The sequence below is a fragment of the Bombus pyrosoma genome, linkage group LG14, assembly GCF_014825855.1.
Source record: "Bombus pyrosoma isolate SC7728 linkage group LG14, ASM1482585v1, whole genome shotgun sequence".
Taxonomy (NCBI): domain Eukaryota; kingdom Metazoa; phylum Arthropoda; class Insecta; order Hymenoptera; family Apidae; genus Bombus; species Bombus pyrosoma.
In genome coordinates, this window is record NC_057783.1 from 307,494 (window position 1) to 326,232 (window position 18,739).

General features: G+C 47.9%; 1 protein-coding gene across 16 annotated transcripts in view; it reads right to left on the minus strand.

The window, feature by feature from the left end:
* LOC122575120 (zinc finger protein 853-like) overlaps positions 1-18,739 on the minus strand; it is a 75,066-nt gene that overhangs the window by 27,311 nt on the left and 29,016 nt on the right. For 9 of the 16 annotated variants that reach the window (XM_043743655.1, XM_043743656.1, XM_043743653.1 and 6 more), the window contains 2 exons: positions 17,308-17,638; positions 779-972 (listed from right to left, as the gene is read on the minus strand). In XM_043743655.1, the coding sequence (XP_043599590.1) occupies positions 779-972; positions 17,308-17,638 (525 nt within the window). The remainder of the gene's footprint in view (positions 1-778; positions 973-17,307; positions 17,639-18,739) is intronic. The other 7 variants (XM_043743654.1, XM_043743649.1, XM_043743648.1 and 4 more) reach the window with 3 other exon arrangements.

The window sequence follows — 18,739 nt, forward strand, 5'->3', positions numbered from 1 at the left end:
CGAAGAAACCCAGCGGAATGATCTAAGCTACTGTTAGGATCTTTGTCTATCGTTACGACAACAGCAGCAGCAGCAGCAGCACGCGCGGGGACTGTCGCGTCGTAGAGTTACGTGGCACTTGCGAACCGGGAGCGAAACTCTTTGCACGGTTTAACGCGAGAGTGGTGTCCCTTGTCTCACGATCCTACGGAGATAAAACGAAACATCGATCTCGTCGCGGTGGCTCGAAACTGCTACGTTAGCGCGTTTTAAAGCGCGATTAACACGCGTTTTACGGTGCATCGAATGCCTGGCCCCGCGAACATGGGAAACTGATTTGATCGAACGGTATGCTGGTTTTCGCGGAGCAGATCGTTTCGTCTGTTACGTTTGACAAAGTTTGCGTACGTATATATGATCGTAACGAAGAAAAGAGTAGGATGGAGCCTATGGTAGATAAGACTGAATCTGCTGAGAGAAATGGTTCGGACAGAAGCGTGACCCGCCACCATGTGTGCATACAGAGAAACGTGTTCCGTAACACGGTTAAGGAAAAAACTATGCGTAATAGCGTTTGTCGGCCGACAGAAGAGCGTCCAGCGGAGATTGGCGAGTTACGTTATGATAATGCATATAGGTAATGTACGAGTTACATATCGCACGTGTACAACCGTCTGATTGACTTTCTAGACTCGGTTCTCCGGATCTTTCCGACCATGGTTCGATTATTATCGTGTGCGAGCACCGCGTTAAGTAGCCAAAATGCCTGTTGTTGTTGGACGTCGGATTTGGTACATACATGACTGACCTTCGACGTGTGGGTACGAAGGCTGGATTCTGTGGCGAAGCCTTTGCCGCAGATGTTGCAATGGAACGGCCGGTTCTTCGCCCGTTCCACCTGTGCGTCGTGATTTCGAAGGTGTTGCTGCAAATTCGATAATTGAATGAATGCCCGCCCGCAATCCGGTAGATGGCACTTGTACGGACGTTCACCTGCAACAAGAAAAGTTTATTTCGTACCGTGAATCGGCGCACGGACAACATCTATCGATAACGACAACGATAACGATAACGATAACGATAACGATAATCGGCCGTGCGTCGGTGGCGGAGTTGCGACTATGATGGCGTACGGTACGACGCGACGTTTCAATTTCGTCGACAGGTTAAAGAAAGGAAAGAAAGAAAAAAGAAAAAAAAAAGAAGACAAAACAAGAAAAAACGAAGAAAAGAAAATTGGACACGATCGCGTCGATAGAACCGGATCGATCGGTAATTGATAATCGCATCGCTGTCCGCGAAAGCGTAATGGTTCTCGAATGGGTGATTAATCGTGAAACGCGTATGAGATACGAGAACACGGTACGAGACAACGTAGGTCGCTGGTCGAATTACTTTTTTCCGGGGACGTGCAACAGGTATCAGCGGCCAGATTTAGGGATGAGCGTAAAAAATGCCACTCGTTTTAAAACGACCATTAGAGTCGCTGTTTTAACAGCCCGTAACCAGCACCCTGATTTAAAACAATGAACGCGTATCTGTTTGTCGGCATTTTTTTTTCTTTCTCCTCCGCTCTGTTTGCGCGTATAACCGCGCGACAGAGTCGTGATTCGGCCCGAATTCTGGTTCGCTTCGAATCCCGGTTCGTCGATCGAACCGTTGGTTTCGAGAATTTTTAATCGACGTTGTACGCAGATTCGTATTAACGAGCAGAGAGATCACGGCAATTTGTAGGAGTAATTTTCTCTATCCGACCTAACCACGCATCAAGCATTTATGCAGATTCTTTGCTAATTATTTGAAAAGCCGATTAATATTAAAGTGGCGATGTTAGCGGGAAAATATCAGTCGAAGCTCTCAAGCTATTCCATCGATTGGCGTCGAAGGAACCGTGCTTTCGATCGCTGCAATTTTTATTACGCTTTCTCGTTCGTTGCTAGCCCGTTGCTCGCCCGTTGCTCTATTCTAATTCCCACAAGCGATTGGCTCAATTTAACTTTTATTAATATCGACATTCTTCCCCGATCCTTTTTACCCCAGGCACTCGTCCTTTTTCTTCCTTCTTGTTTCTTCTCCCACTCTCGCTACACTTGTTACTTCCTCGTTAGACCAGATTCATCTTTTATTCAGTTCGATCGAAGTTTTAATAAAAATAACTCGATAACATCGTCCACGTTTCTTTTTCAATATCTCTGGCTGTTATATCGCTGGCATTACCCTTGCAACTTGAAATAGATCAAATTCTTCAGAACGAATACGCCACGATACACGTACTTGATATTTACAAATATAGAGGCAATATCGGAATTGGGCAGAGAGAGAGAGAGAGAGAGAGAGAGGGAGCAATTCTTAAAGAGAGGGTCGCGGTGTAGGTCCTTTAATAAGAGAAAGGTCCGATTCTCTTCGAATAACAAGAATATAAATTTGATATCCGGAATATCATCACGGCACTGTGAATATTTATGCAAATTCGAATCTACTTTACGAGCGCTGTTAGAAAATTTGTTTCACCTACCAAATATTGCAAAGAGAATTATACTCTGGATATTTTATCGTAGAGATCGTACGAAGAAACGAAAGAAACCTATGACCTTTGAAAGGTGCCGTTGGAACTGCATTTTAGAGGGATATTTGTTTGTAGCTAATAGAAGAAACGCTTACGGACAGAGGGATAATTATTTTCTCAGTTATCCATTCCGAATTCTTTGTCGTTTTATTGTATCGTCAAACGGCGAAGATAGAGCGAGAAACAAAACACGATCTCTCGATGAACTTGTCATCCGTCGCGCAAAGTTTCTACGGTAGTCGTAATATTTTCCTTATGCCGTACATGGCAAATTAATGCGACAAAACGATAGGGGAAGCAGCGTAAAATTTATTTATTACGCGCCGTTGCACGATGAATACATCAATGTAAGGTTCTGCTTTTATCGGCGAATGGAAAGAGAAATAGAAAGAGAAAGAGAAATAGAAAGAGAAAGAGAAAGAGAAAGAGAAAGAGAGATAGGACGGGAAAGAAATTGAAAAGACGAGACAGGCACGATGTAAGATTGGAAAACGCCGCGTAACGCGTGGCAAAAGTTATAGCCAATACGTAAACTATTACTTTTACGAGCTTTACTTTATCATTTTTATAAGCTTGGCCAGGCGGCCGTTTTACGAGTGGCGTTTATTTAGAAGCCGTGTACGCGCGCGTAAAATTTTATCGTGTTTGGATTTACTGAAACACGCCTGTTTTACGCATCGCGTATGAATTTATCAAATATGCTTTTTTCCAATGACACGCAACCTTTAGATGTACAACTTATAGACGTACGTATATAACCACCTGCTCTCTCGATCATACACTGTTTCGAGTATGCGTCGTTCATTTTCTGCCTATACGAAAAGTGCCTATCTACTCAAGATTCAAGATTTCGCGGTTTGTTCTACCAGCGACGCTGCGTCGTCCTTCGTTTCGCCAGGCAGAACGATTTTTAAACGTACGTGGTATGCCCGTCGATGACAAGCACGGACGAATTGATGCTATAGCGAAATTAAAAGCTATTTAAAATGCGTCGGAGAATGAAACGAGTCGTTGTACGAGTACACACGATTCAACGTAAATAAATAAGGGTCCCCGTGTTTAATTAACACATTGCGATTCTTTTACCACCGAATAAAATGTAACGTCGGTTAATTGCATTCAATTTGGTTAATCGGGCAAACGATAATCCGCGGGTTTTTTCTTTCAGAGGGAAAATAACGTGGCGGAGATGGATGCGTTTTGGCGGACGCGTTCGCTACCGATGCTGTTTTTACTGCTGCCGGTTTAATGCCTTTCCGCGTATCTCTCGTGGCGACACTAAACATGCATCGACATTAAATTTTACTTGACGACCGTAATTCCCCGACGGTGTATAACGTCATTACATTCATCACCAACACTAGCTCGGAATATCAAATGAGAGTGGCGATATATTTGATTATTTGTCAGTGGTGCGGTTTCGCAGGCGCGTGTATTTCGCCCGCCCACCCCCGATCCGTGGGAAAATTCCTCGCACGTTTTTCCACGAATTCGGTCACGCGTACCTGCGTATCGTACAGCGCGTGTGCACTTTTTTTTATCGCGCGATACGCCTCGTCGTCCACTCGTCAAAATCACCGGCGAGCTTGCAAAAGTAGGTAGAAAGCTGGGAAAAAGCTGGCACGTGGTTGAACGTGTGAGTACGACACACAGCTTGGATACGTTCTCCTCTCTCTCTCTCTCTCTCTCTCTCTCTCTGGCTTTTCTATCCGACTGTATCCTCCTCTTTCTCTTCCTTTCTCCCTCCAGTTCTCTTCGATGCTCGTATACACCCCCTCCCTTTGCAACCCTCTTGCCTCGTCCGTGGAAACGGCGAGCCCCCTCCGGCTTCGTAGCACCGACCACCCAGCGGCCCTCCACGGCCCACTACACGTCCACGGCAGAAAATTAATGTCCCCTGCAATCCATGTATAATGCATTCGCATTTCGTTGAACGAACAAATGAACGCACCGCTAGAAAATTTACGTCCTATCTCTCTCTCCCTCCCTCCCTCTTCCTCCCTATGTATTTCTCTGTCCTCCTCCCTTCGCACTCTTCTTTGTTTCTCTCGTGAGATGTTGCGCGTGTGCAACAAGCCGGCCCTGACCAACCCGTCGTTGCACACACGCTCTCTCACTCGCTCGTTCCCTCGTTCCCTCTTTGTCTGCCCGTCGTTCTCTCTTTCTCGCCGTTTTCCCCTCCATTCCAGTTTGCCATCATCGAAATTCCGGCTGGAAATCATTAAATTGCACGCACTCACACGCACGTGCGTTCTGCTCGCGCTGCGATGACCTCGTCTTTCTGCCCTCCTCTGGTACTCGCCCCATCTCGCTCCATGATGCTCGTCGAGCTATTCGTACGAGCGATACCTTGAATTTCGCGACACGGGGGAGAGCGAATACATAGTTGCCGGGGAAAAATCGGGGATGAGAACGCTGCGAGCCAACGAATGGAATGTTTGTATATCGCGATGATATTTGCCGTGCGCGCGCCCCCTCCGCTTCGATGACCAAATCTCTTGCTATTTCTCTTTCCTTTCCTTTCTTTTTTCTTTTTTTCTCTTTTTTTCTCTTTTTTTCTCTCTTTCTCTCTCTCGCTTTGGCTCTTCCGTTTCGTCGAACGACCGCGACCAGGGTGCAAAATCGAAGCGAGGCGAAATGCTTTTGGCGGCTCTCTCCGTGCTTTTGCATTCAACGAGAGGGAATCATCGGCCATGTGCGGAGGATTTCGAATTGCTGGAATCTGTTAAAAGTTATACCGGCGTTCGACTGGCGAACGAACGGGCAAAACAGCAGACCGCGCTGCTTGGGTTGCACCGCGAGGCTAGAGGGTTAGTTGGTCGTGGAAAATTGACGGCGGAACCGATGCGACGTTGATCACGTTAACCTTGGTTCGATCGGAAAGTATTTGTGGAAGGGCGATGTTACGTCCATTTTCGTGCTAATTAAAGTGCGCTTATCCAGGATTTGTTCCGGCAAAGCAGCCAGTTTAAGAGTAATTTAACTTTGAATGTGGATTAAAAGCAAAGCACGACGTTGATCTTCGATAGATGCTATTAATTCCCATCCGCACGCCGGAATTATCGATAGCATTCGGAACGACGATATCTCGCGGGTCGTTGGATGAGCGGTAATCACTTAGAACGATATAAAAAGACATTGATCAACCCTTAAGGCCGCGATCCTAGCCGTCGTGTATTAATTATTGCAACGATAATGCCGAGTCATTACGGATTTAACAATCGAATCAATGATTACAGTACCGTAGGCTATTAAACAAATTACGGTAATGTAACGAGCCGAATCGGTCTCTCGTAGCAACCAGTTGGTTCGCTTTTATACCCGTTTTATCACCATGATTATAACGCTGTTCTTCGGGCACGAGGCGCTCGTTATTATTTTCCTCGCGGCCTTTGAATTAACTCGTCTCCTACCGCTCGATGATCCCTGTTCGTTCGGCGACTGTGACAAGGACCGTGATAATCGTTTGTTCGGTCAGTTTTAGGAATTTCTTCTTCCTTTTCCGGTGGATCGGTCGAGAAGCGTCGGGAATCGCTGGCGCGAGACTCGATTTTCAGGTGGACGCGAAGCGCGGCTCGGAATTACTTGGTAATCACGGAAATCACGAGCAGCAAATCGTATGAAATTTATCGAAAGAAGGAAGAGCATTAACGCGGATGCGACCGAAATTTATAGGCTTTGAAATTACCATGAAAGCAACGTTAGCGGCGCGTTGGTTGCGGTGTGTGTGTGTGTCTTTGTGTGTGTGTGTGTGTGTGTCTGTATGTAGCGTGTACGAGTACGCGCTAGGAGAGCGCGTTACCAGGCGCATAGAGTGCGAGCGGGATAGCTAGAGCAAGATCGGGAGAGAGAGAGAGAGAGAGAGAGAGAGTGTGTGTGTGTGTGTGTTGTGTGTTTGTGTGTGCGTGTGTGTGAGTGGGTGAGTGAGTGAGAACGGGGGAGGGGGGAGAGCGAGAGAGCGAACATCCCTTTCCCGAGCGATGCAGCCGAGCGTTTCACGCATGCATGGAAATCATTAAAATAAAATGGCCGATAACAAATGACTGTTGCAAAGAGGGGAGCCCTCCCGCTTGGCGGCCATCTTGGTTCACGTGACCGTCATCCGGGCAACCACGGGCACGCCACGCCCCTTTAATGATTTCTACCCCCTGGCGAATGTACCGTACGTACGTACGTACGTGCGAAATTTCACGAGTATGTGTGCCTATATCCCTCGCATACGCGGGGTACAGTCATCATCAGTAGTCTAGGCCAAATCACCCCGGTACATTCTCTTCAAAACCTACCGGCGACCATGGCAACGCGTAACCCCGTGCCTTCTCGGCAGTTTGAGTTTTTCAATGATTCGTTTCAGCAACGAAATATCCATCCTCCGCAGCGAACTGCCCTCTGTTTTAAGAATAGTTCGATGTACGAAGCTTTGCCATTAAATACCATTAAATACCATTAAATACGATTAAATACGATTAAATACGATTAAATGCGATTAAATACGTTTATGTACGATTTACGAAATGAACGGGGCAAACGTGGTATTTGCAAGGCGAGTAACTCGAAAACCGGATCGTATTCGGTCCGGTCTCTCTCTCTCTCTCTCTCTCTCTCTCTCTCTCTGACCGTTTTCTTCAGGGTACGTTGCTGCTACGTATCGTTTCTATCGGCACAGGCAGTTGGAATAGCAAGGTCTGGCAATCTAGTTTCCCAGATATCTCCACGAACGATGACGGACAAACGTGCCGGGAGTGTTTGAGAATCGTCGAGTGGCAGACGTTCGAGCATCAGCGGCTGTCCATAATCGATATTCTTGTGGCTCGCGTTGCTCCGATCATTCTTCGCCATCGTCTTTGGACCGTATCCTTCGAAACACATCCAATGCGAGCAGCGGTCGTCTTAAATTGGAGTTTCCTACAATTGTTAACGCTGTACGCTGTTGTCGGCCATAAGCGACCAAGTATCTATCGTTTCGTGGCTTTAGAATTCATTTTCTTTGATAATTTCAACGAAAGGCAGACCGTTAATTTTTGCCAAGTATGCGATAAACGTGTACAGTCTCGTCGGACTATGATACGACGATACGCGAGTGCTAGATCGCGATAGGATTTGATCTGGTCGAGTTAAAAGCCACCCTTATCCAATCTATCGTCTGTTTCAATTCTTAAGAAATTACTTGCATCGGAAGGAGGAAAATACACGCGAATCGCTCGTAGCTATGGAGCTATGGCCGCGATAGACAGCGTCCGCACACAGAGATTTTCCATCGGTGTGAGATGCTTGAATCGCAATATATCGAAGAAGCATACTTGCGAACGATCTTGAACTGTCACAGTCGCATCGGACGTACGTATCTGACGTTTATAGGAAATTCCATCGTTAACGCGGTGTTTGATTCACGTGGAAAGATATTCGGGTAGTTTCCCCCGTTGACGACGACGGCAAAGAAACTCGTCGTACCGGTTGGTCGCATCGTACGCGGGTGGAACGTTATTCGGGCATATGGTAGCTTCTTCCGTCTCGCTCGCGCTCACCCTCACGGACCGTTTCACCTGCCCTGTCCGAAACTCTTTATCGTTTTTTCTTTTCAACCGATACCTTGGCCTTTTTTTTTTCTTTTTTTTTTTTCTAGACCGCCCAGAGGGAACGTGTCAGGGTCGCTGACCCCTAAAGCTGGAAACCCTTTCTTCCTGTGGTTTACTTCTTCCTGGCCGAGGCCGACGAACTCATTTTCACCGATTTGTTGTGCACTGCCTCTGCCTTGTTTCGTGTTCGCCACCCGGCAAACGTCCACGCGTGCACCAACATTTTCCCGATCTGAGAAGCTTCGACTACAATTTGCCAAGATCCTTCTCCATATCGTCGCCGTGTCTCGTTTTTCCAGATATCAATTAGCGAGGATTGTAAGAAGATTGGACGGCGAGCGCAGCTCTTTTTTCCGCAGCAAGTGGAAGCTCTAATTTCACGGCTTGGTCATTTTTCTGGCGGACATGGCCGAGCATAATTTATTCTCGATGCCTGATGAGTCCCATTGTTGAGACGGTGTGGCTGCTCCACCGTTTGAAGGGGGTGAAAACGAGCCAAGGGGGTCGCCGTAGGAAGAAGGGTTGCAGCAGCGGAGAAAAACGGGCGAGGAATTATGTAAGACACCGGAAAGAAGGAGTGTACGCGGCACGCCAGCCCCTTGTTCTGGCACATCCGTCCGAGTGGTAACGATCGTTGCTCCTGGATGCAGGACAAGATCTCGAACCTTTTCCCGGCGACGATTCTCGCCACTTAACGGGCATCTCGTCGAGACCTTTTTTCTCTCCCTTCTTCTATCGTTCTCGTCGACGTCGTTGTACTAGAAGCAGCAGCGGTAGCGATAGCGGCGGCAGCAGCAGCAGCAGCAGCAGCAGCAGACTTTTCGGGTCATTAGGCAGATGGGGGTAAAAAGGGGTAAAAATTAATGTCTCAGAACGAACGTTCGGCCTGTCGAGTGGCCGGCGGAGCTAAGTCCCGATGGCTCTCGTGTCTTTACGATTTTTCATCGCGAGCCATTTGCTCGAGAGAGGTCTCGAAAGCCCTACCACCTTTCGTCTTCCTTCGACTTACAGTTATATAGCCATGTTCGTTGCTGTCGTTCCGTGTTCTAGAAAATTATGATACCTCGAAGAAGAAGGAAAGTACGATGAGAGAGGAAGACGGAGATTTAATCGGTCGTAACGTAACAAGATCCTGTTAAAAACACGCGAAACTCGTCGACGATTCGAACGAGGTCAGTAGGTGTATAATGGCCAGCCTATTAGGGTGGAAAAGGAATGAGACGCACAATCTGCTATTGACAGCCCGAAGATTTTCAACGACGGGTTCGTTTTCTGGCTTGTCGACTTTCTGGCTTGTTGAAAGAAAGCCCGATCCTGGCTTTCCTTTCGCACGGTCCAGTTTCAAGCACAAAGGGTTGCAAACGATGGCAAAGGGTGGAAGTGGTGCGCGTTTCCCCTATTCCCGTATTCTTATTCTTGGCGTTTTAATCGTATCGCGCACCCTTATGAAACCATGTCGTCCTTGTTATTCGTTTGTTCGTTCTTTGTGGAATGTCAAGTTTAGAAAAGATAGACGGTCGGGATCCCGTATCGGCAGCAAACTTGAAATCATTTACGATCGCGTTCGCGTTCGCGACTCTTGAGTTTAGAGAAGGTAAGATCGTCCCACATCAGGAGCAAAGTTGAGATCGTGCCGGTTTTAAGTGCCCACACGTCTTTAAGCCTGTTGAGCTCGGCGCGACGTATACGAAGGTATACGAAGGTATACGAAGGTGTGCAAAGGTGTGCAAAGGTGTGCAAAGGTGTGCAAAGGTGTGCGCGAAGGTGCGCGAAGGTGTGCGAAGGTGTGCGAAGCGTACCTATAACTCGACCAGTGCACACAAGGCTGCGCCCAAAGTTTCTAACGTAAGACTGTTCTCGTATGCCGTATGGCGTCCTGCGTTGCCTCCCACACATGCCGTGTAGAAAGTTTACTAGATGGAAATCTATATCTTATTTTACGGCCGGCCGTGCTCAATATTCTTGACCCGCCGGCCCGACGCGACTCTCCGATATAAATGGTCCGTGTAAATCTTCTGTCCGTTGTGGGCCGTCTGGCGGAGAAATGCGAGGAGAAGGAGAAAAAAAATGAAGCGTGTATCGTACGATAGAAAGTATTGGGCTAGGATCAACAGCCTTGTAAGAATTTTTATTGCAACCGCAATTAGCAAGCGGTTTACGGAGAATCTGGCGGTGGTAGTCGTGTTTTTACAAACAGGTTTTAGAACCTTTTCTACTATTTTATTCTTGCGCGTAAGCGATATCGCGCAAGAATGCAGCCACACAGAAGCTTGGATTCGATCGGGGCTTTACTTATCAGAGCCGCGGCCTATGTTATCTGTCTTGGATCGCCGCGTATCGCAAATGCTTTGTGCGAAAAAAGAAAAAAGAGAAAAGAAAAAAACGAGTTATCCTGCCATCTTGGTTTAAGGATCGATACGTACGCGTACGCGGACACGAGTACCTTTGCAGGAGAGAAAGAACGGCGATTTAACAAACAAGTGGATGGAATTTGTTTGCGCGAAATTACTGTACTCGTGGCAAAGGAGCAGCGCCAAGTATCCTTAACCTAGAGAGACCGGTTCTACGGTTGAAGCGTGATCGTGCAGTCCTCGTTGAAGATCGTACCCGATTTTGTGGAAAAAGTCGCTTTCGTGCCAGCTTAGAAAGTCAATCTAGATTTTGTAGACCGTTTACTACATGCGAGTATACATTAGATAGAGAACTGGTATGAAGCGAGATTACAGGCTTCTGGTGCTACGCTCACACGTATCGCGCGTGTATCTCGTCTTTACCGGTGGAATACTTTTTCCTGCTAAAAATTTGCTCACGGATCTCGCGCGAATTTTCCTCCCCGATCCGTTCCCTCTGATATTTTGTCGAGTGCGGCGAACACAGCTAGCAGCGACGTACGTATATATCGGTGGCCGTGGTTCCCAAAGGGTCGGAAAAGTAAGTCAGTAATGCGAAAGGGTGAACGTCTCGTCCGTCTTAAAGGCCTAAAGAGTCGCGTCTCTTTAAGAATTTTAAAATGATTCAGCGTTCACCCTCCGAAAGGACGCGCTAGCTCGCCTTGAAATAATAATCGGCATTCGTTTGAAGCCGACCAACGGCTTAATTAAGAATCGTTCGTTTTTCGGCCAGAGATTCCGGCGTCGGCGATGTTTTCAGCCAGAAGCGAAAAGTTGGCGTCGATTTTGCTTTTTACAGCTGGAAGAACAGTTATTACTTGCGAGTGCATCTCGGATTCTATTCTATATCAGTAACAAGCGATAAGATAACTCGTAGAAAAAATCACTCTCATGGCAACAATCTGAGAACGTAGCGCGGATTTGCACGCTTTTGAAAAACTAACAGCTCTATGAATATTGCGGAAAGAATATTCGCTGAAAACTCGCATACGCGAATATTTTGTCCGACTATTTTCAGATAATTGAATCGACCTTTTTCGCGTCCCGTTCCTCCTTTCTTTCCTCGTCCCTTTCCTCGTTCCTTTCCACGTTTCTTTCCTCGTCGAGTAAGATTCCGCTCTTCTACGATTATGAAATTTACACCACGCATTAATCTCGCGTTTAATAAAGTTCAATTACTACGTTAACTCTTATCTACGATAATTTCATTTTTTGATCGTTGGTTTTCTTCGATCCAGCCTACGACGACGGCTGTGGAGCAAGTTTCGAGGGATTGTTCGAGTTACGGCTAGATGAACGTATTTGAAAAAGTCGTTCGAAATAGACAGTCGTTCCTTGTACGAATCTATCAACGTGCTTTCGAGCAAACATCGCGTAAAGCGAGATTACTTATCTCGGATCACAAACGGTACACAATGACAATAGCGCGCGCGATCGTTGAAAGGTGACCTTAAAAAAATGACGTGGCATTTTCGCGTGTTGCCGAATGCATGCTCAGCAGCTATATAGTTGCGGCAGCAGCTATACCACGCTTTCGGTAACCAACGAATGCAAAACGGCGAATCGAGAGAAACGGAACACGGTTTCTGGTACAAAAAGTGTCGACGATTAGGCAGCATTGACCAGGATTTCGGCGGATAAAGGGAGAAGGCAGGCGAAAGGAAAGAAAAGAGAAGAGAAGAGAAGAGAAGAGAAGAGAAGAGAAGAGAAGAGAAGAGAAGAAAAGAAAAGAGAAGAAAAGAAAAGAAAAGAAAAGGGAAGAAAAGAGAAGAACGGTCGGCGAGAGTAGGCGAGAGTAGGCGAGAGTAGGCGAGAGTAGGCGAGAGTAAGCGAGAGTAGGTCGAAGAGGAAAGAAAAGCGTAGGCGTACCGTACGAACCATCCCCCCGTGCAAAGGCAGACCGTCCCTATTCAAATTAACCCTCATGGAAAAAATGCATCGCCGCGGAAGGGTCCCTAGAAAATTAGAATAGACTCATTGGCCTATGTATGGCTCGACGGCCTATGCATATGCGGCATGACTACGTTAATTTTCTGGCAGGCCATACGGTATCTTCAACTTTTAATTATCCTTACCTCTTACCTTTTACCTTTTACCTTTTAACGGTTTAATTGCCTTTCTCTACGCTATCGGCTAAATAGAACTTTCTGACCGTTACTTCTTCTCGTCTATCCTCGATTCCTGCCGTCGTATACGCGAGATCGTTTTACCGTATGTGAACACGAGTTGCTCGTTCCCGAGGAAAACTTCTTGTACTCGTTTTTCACCGGTGAATTTAGCTAATTGGTCGTGATCCAGCGAGAGGCAGAGCGTGCGTTGCAAGCTTCGCGATAGATGGCGAGGGCCAAGCGGCCCTACATTTCGGGCCTACGTTTCCCTCGTAACGTCTTGCCGTAACGCATTGTCATATCGTCGAAACGCTAAATGACGTTTGACGTCGAGTCGGTGCACGGTGACCAGCCAGCTCGGTCGAGAGCATCGCGCTCTTCTCTTTATTCGCGACGTTTCCTTTCGAATTTCTTTTCGAATTTTCTTTCGAATTTCCTTTCGAATTTCCTTTCCATCGTCGAGATCGGACCGCACAACTTTCGTATACCGGTAGTTTACGATGGCGGCGCACATATTTGCCAATATTAGGATTAATATCGCTCGTTAAAATATTTACGATACGGGCACGGTCGACAAGTTGATTAACTGGTATTGCGCGAATGAATTTTAAGTAAGGTATCGAACCACCGAAATCCGCCTTTCCGTAACAAAATGGAAGGTAACTGGAGAGGAACGTTTATCGAAGCAAAGATTATTTTGGCGCAAGCCGCCAAGGAGAAATAATTGTGCCGTATTGAACGAGACGTTGGCGTTCCAGGGTTTTACGTTTCACCCGTACCATCCAGTTTTTCGCAGACGCGTAAAACGTTGTTGCTTTTGTTTAATCTTTCATTCCGCGTCATTTGTGATAAAGGGCCGGCGCCGCGTTCTTTCCACCGCACCGTGCCGCTTTGATTTTTCTCGAGACGTCTGGCGAGACGTTCCGTCGCATAAATTCTTAACTGGGTGAAATTAGCGAATTAAAAGTAGAAGAGGAAAGGAAAAAGGTGAACGAGTAGTCCGGTCAAAGAAGCAGGAGACAGGGAGGAGGGGGGACGGTGGTTCGCGGTGCGGAGAAGTTTCTCGGCCCTGTGAAAAGGTCACCACCACCGACATCGCAAAACGGAACTGGCTACGATGATAGAAAAATGAAAAGCCTAACTGCCTCTGCGTAACTCCGAATTTTCTCTCCTCTCTTTCTCTCGTGTCCTTTTCTCTCGTCCCTTTCTCTCGCCTCTTTCTCGTCGTCACCTCGTAAATACGGATACGCGAGCTCGTTCCGAAAGCATGTCTAAAGCGGACTTAATTTTTATTCATGCACCGACGATGCGGCAATTTTTCGCGGTCTTAAGTGGGCTTTAAAATTGTCCGGTCAATTTCGCCGCGGGGACGTGCTCCTTTTTTTAAACATCGTCGAAAGGGGTAAACTCGAATCCCGTAGTTCTTTGCCATTTGTATCGGTGTTAAGCAACTGGCAACGTTCTCCTCATAACGGGAACACCGTCGCTGCCCTATCGAATTTTAATGCGAATCGCGCTCGTTTCTCGTATCAACCCGCGACAACTCTAACATCGATGGTTACACGTCTCTCGTTGTAGCAAGAGAAAAGACAGAAAGAAAAAGGGGAAAGAAAAAGGAAACAAGGAGAACGCGAAGCGGAGACGGAAGAAGAGGGAGGAAAGGAGAATGAGAAATCCTGACGCGACCAACTGGCCGGTATCGTCGGTGTTCTAGAAGCTAACGCGACCGCTCGTAGCGTTCGGGAAAACCGATTAATTCCACGCGCGTAGGGTGACCGATCATTAGATTTCGCCCCATGAAAATTGAGTTTTCCTCGTTGTCGAAGGGATAATCTTTGGTAGCCTCTGGCTCGTTGCGTACGAACTCTGTCGTCTATCCGCCAACACGCTCGCAAATGCGTACGGCTATTTATTGGGCTACTACATTCTAGTGTGTGCGTGCGTGCGTGAGTGAGTGCGTGCGTAAGTGAGCGAGTGAGTGCGGGCAGGCGGGCGGGCGGGCGTACACGAACGTTTACGCGTACGACAATATAACGCGATGGAGCGTGTGTGTTTGGGTTGGTTGGCGGTGGTGTACGCGTGCGACGGTGGCGGCGCGTAACTTCGGTTCCATTATTGAGCGATCGGGCGATCGAAAAATTCCCGCGCTTTTTCGCGTGCGGCGTCCCGAGTGGGGCAAACAGACCTTCTATTGGCTACGCGCCCAGTCACCCTCGTAAGCCCGCCGAGAGAGAGAGAGGGGAGGATGGACTCTACACCCTCGGCAGGTATTTGTCTAGGCTGCAGCTATTGACCAGCTATCGATATCGTGGACACTCACCGATATTATATTCGCCATCCTTCGTTTCTGCCGCTCTCGCCACCGTTTCCCACCCCCATACTCTCGCCTACCTTCTTCCCTTCCCCTTCCTCACCCCGCTGTTTCCCGTTTTGTCTATTGCCCGTTGCCCGTTGCCCGCTGCCCGCTGCCCGCGCAAACTCTGTCGAATTTCGGCTAATGAATTATATGCATATACGTTGCAAATTTTATAGGCGCGCGAATATATATTCGGCTGTCGAGGGAAATTGTTGTAATGCGCGCGCTAGGAGGGCGGCGGGAGGGTGGGAAGGGGGAGATCGCGGGTGCGCTCGAGGGGCGGCTGCTGGGGGTGGCGCGTGAACGCGACGGTGCGGCACTAAATTCCCGCCGTTTTTTGACTTTGACCGGCCAATCGCGGTGAGGCAGCGAGATCTCGCAGCGAAACGAGAAATCAATATGGTATGCAAATGCTGTGCGGAAGCGGTGTATCGTTTGGGAAAACAACGATAGGTTTCGAAGGGGGAATTCGGAAGGAATTTCAGAGCGGCGAGCACGCCGATTTTTCGATCGCGAGAAATTGGTATGACGGAGCGGAGCGGCGCGGCGCGGCGCGGCGCGGCACGGCGAAAGAGATCGATCGAAAATGAGGAATTTTCTCGGTCGGAGTGTGAGTGGAGGGGGGCGGAGAAGGGGTTGAAAACGTTCGTCGGATGCCTCGCCGCTCGATCTAGGATCCTCGTCGATAGACCGGATAAACGAGCGGCTCTCGTTCGTGACGTTACGGCGATTGGTCGCCGATTTTTCGGTCTCGATGTCTCGAAGCGGAGAAGGGGAGGGCGCCCTTACACGCTTATTTTAAAACGTTTCATCGATAAAGACACGGAAACCCAGAGCGGTGCATGCGATAGATGCGCGTACACCGACGTTAGCTCAAGTACCAGCCGTAGCAGCCGTAGCAGCCGTAGAGTGGTGGGTACCTCGGTACGCGGAAAGGGTGATTATTAATGTAAGGGGTTGCCGAGTAGTAGTTAGTTGCTCGTTGGTAGTGGTCGAAAAGGACGAGGGGGTGAAACTAGCGCGCTGAAATCAATGTCAGCTTTCCCCCCCCCCCCCATTCTTATTTTTTCTTCCCTCGTTAAACACGGTTAAACAAACTCAGAACTTGAGAAGCAAGGAACCAACGAAGGAGATTTTTTCGTGTCAAGGTTCGTTCGACCAGCCTTCGAGGAAATTACCTCTTCCCGGTAATGATTTCGAAGGAATGTTTTGTTAAGACTCGATCTGTTATCCTCTCGCGAGCAGCGCAGCGAGAGCTCTTGGACGTTTCGATTAAATAGCTGGCATACCGACGAGGTTTCGTCTTTTTTCCTTTTTTTTCTTTTTTTTCTTTCTTTTCATTCGAAAGAGCAGATCTTGGACGAGATGAACGAGACTTTTCCAAGGGTTCAGTCATACGCGGTGCTGACCGGTTCGCTTCTCCAGGCTAATACCTTCCGATTGACTACGCTCATCCCTTAATGAAATTCTTTCTACCCGGGCGCGACCCATTGGCTGGCTTTGCCGTCGAATTTTCTCATTATTACCGGTCCCTCGTCCGTTCTACGTCTTTCCGTCACTGCTATTCTTAGTCGAGCAGCCGCTCGATAAATTCGATCGTTCGGCCCCGCGTAAATTGAACTTATCTGCAATACGCAACTTGTATGCATACCGAACGACAACGTGTTCAGTCAACGGTGTCTTGGAAACCACGGTTCTGGTGCAGCACGAGGCGCATTGAGCAATCTCGCAGCATGCATTAAAATTAGCCACAATCGGAACGCACGATCGCTCCAACAGATTATAATAGTATATTAATTTATTGATTATCGACTGGCCGCGATGCAATGCGGTATTCATAGAATTTACTATCAGTCCCGGGGATACTGAATGCATGCATTAAGCTCGGCGAGTCGTTGATTTTGCCGCGATCATCGAAGACGGACGAATTGCATATTTCGTTCTTACTAGGAGAACAAGTGGCGAGAGGATTATTCGAACAAGCGAAAGAGGAACGATTTCGTTGGAATCGATTCGTTTTCGATGCACGTGCTCGATATACGTGTGTGTATGGTCATGGAGGAAAAGGGAGAGAAAAAAAGAAAAAGGGAAGAGAAAAGAGGAGAGAAAAAAGGAAGAAAGGAAGAAAGAAAGAAAGAAAGAAAGAAAGAAAGAAAGAAAGAAGGGAAAGAAACGGGGAGAGGAAAGAAGGAGGAAAGTCGAAGGGCGATCGATCGTGACTAATTTGCGAATAAAAGATTATGAAAATGTTGCCGTGCCTGTAAATCGGAATCGTAGTCGATCCGGTAGGATTTCGACGAGGTCATCGGTGGAGGGTAGAACAGATACTCACCCGTATGCAGGCGGGTATGTTGCTGTACATGACTGAGCTGCTTGAACCTGCGGTCGCAATAGCTGCATTTGTACGGTTTCTCGCCAGTATGGACCCTGATGTGCTGTACGAGCTGGTGGTTGCTGGAGAATGACTTGAGGCATTGCTGGCACTGGTGTGGCTTTACCTCGTTGCCGGCGATCATGCCGCCCGGCCCGACGCCGATCGGACCCAGGCCTGCCAGTCCGCCCGCCACGCCGCCGCCAGCTCTCCCCGTCAGTGCACCCGCCGCGCCGAGCTCCCTCGCGTGCATCTGCATCGCGCTCTTGTGCATGAAGATCTGCGAGAAGAACTGCCACAGTTAGTTGGTACGCTGCACTTTTGGTCGAAAGACGGAGGATGGCCAGTCGACGGAAGTTGTGACCGCTGTACTCCCGCCGACCGCCATCGCCTCCTGGACTCTGAGAGGTTCGGCTCACGCGTTTATCCTCCGTTTCATTTTTTCACCGGTGCCAGAAGGGAACCGATTCAATTCCCCTATTCGATTGCCTCGTAAATTTTCAAACGCCGATGCGCTCGAACAACACGGATATCTCTAGATTTTGCGCCAATTGTCAGAACGGAGTAGCTACGATCGTTGAGGCATCAAATGAATTCACGTATGCGGCTGGAAGGTTGCCGTTTTCAACATCGCGAAGATTACGTTCAGCACGTACGTACAAGCAGAGAGTTAGTACAAGTACGCGTCGATGTCTGTTTCTCGATAGAAATAGAAAACGTATAGACGAGAAGGTCCATACCGTAGCGTGCATCATCTTTTTCTCTCTGCGAATAGTATTTTGCGCAGGGAAAGGAAGAGAACGCAGGTAAACGTATAGCCTCCCCTGTTTCGTTGTACGTAGACGGTTCGAGCGATCCACTTCATGATTTTCTTATGCAATTATAGATGGAAGAGAGGCAGGAACTGCTGCGAGCGTCGTGTTATAGATTACGTGTACATATCGCGTTAACGTTTACATTTTCGATAATTCATCGAGGAACTCGCGGTTGCCTGTTCGCGATTCGACTCCTTGATCGATGCTAATTGTCAGGTCGCTGTTTATTTCCTCGGAGTCCGTGCTTAAAATTTCACGCGATTCGTTAATCAAAAGTGGCTGCGTTTTAGCCCCGGCGCTGCCGGCAACGTGTTCAATGTCGCCGATAACTATATCGGCATCGCGACGCGTCGTATTACAGAATCGATTCGGTCATCGATATTTTCTCGTTTCAGAACACACTTTATCAAAATGGTGCACTTAACACGTGTTCGATCCTCGACCAATGCTCGTCGAGTCTCTTTACGTTAACGACACACGAACCTGACTTTTGTTATTTCACTCGAAATGTCGCTGATTGTGTCCCGTTAATTCACTCGCTTACTACTCGTTAATGGAAAGAGATAAGCGTGGTTCTT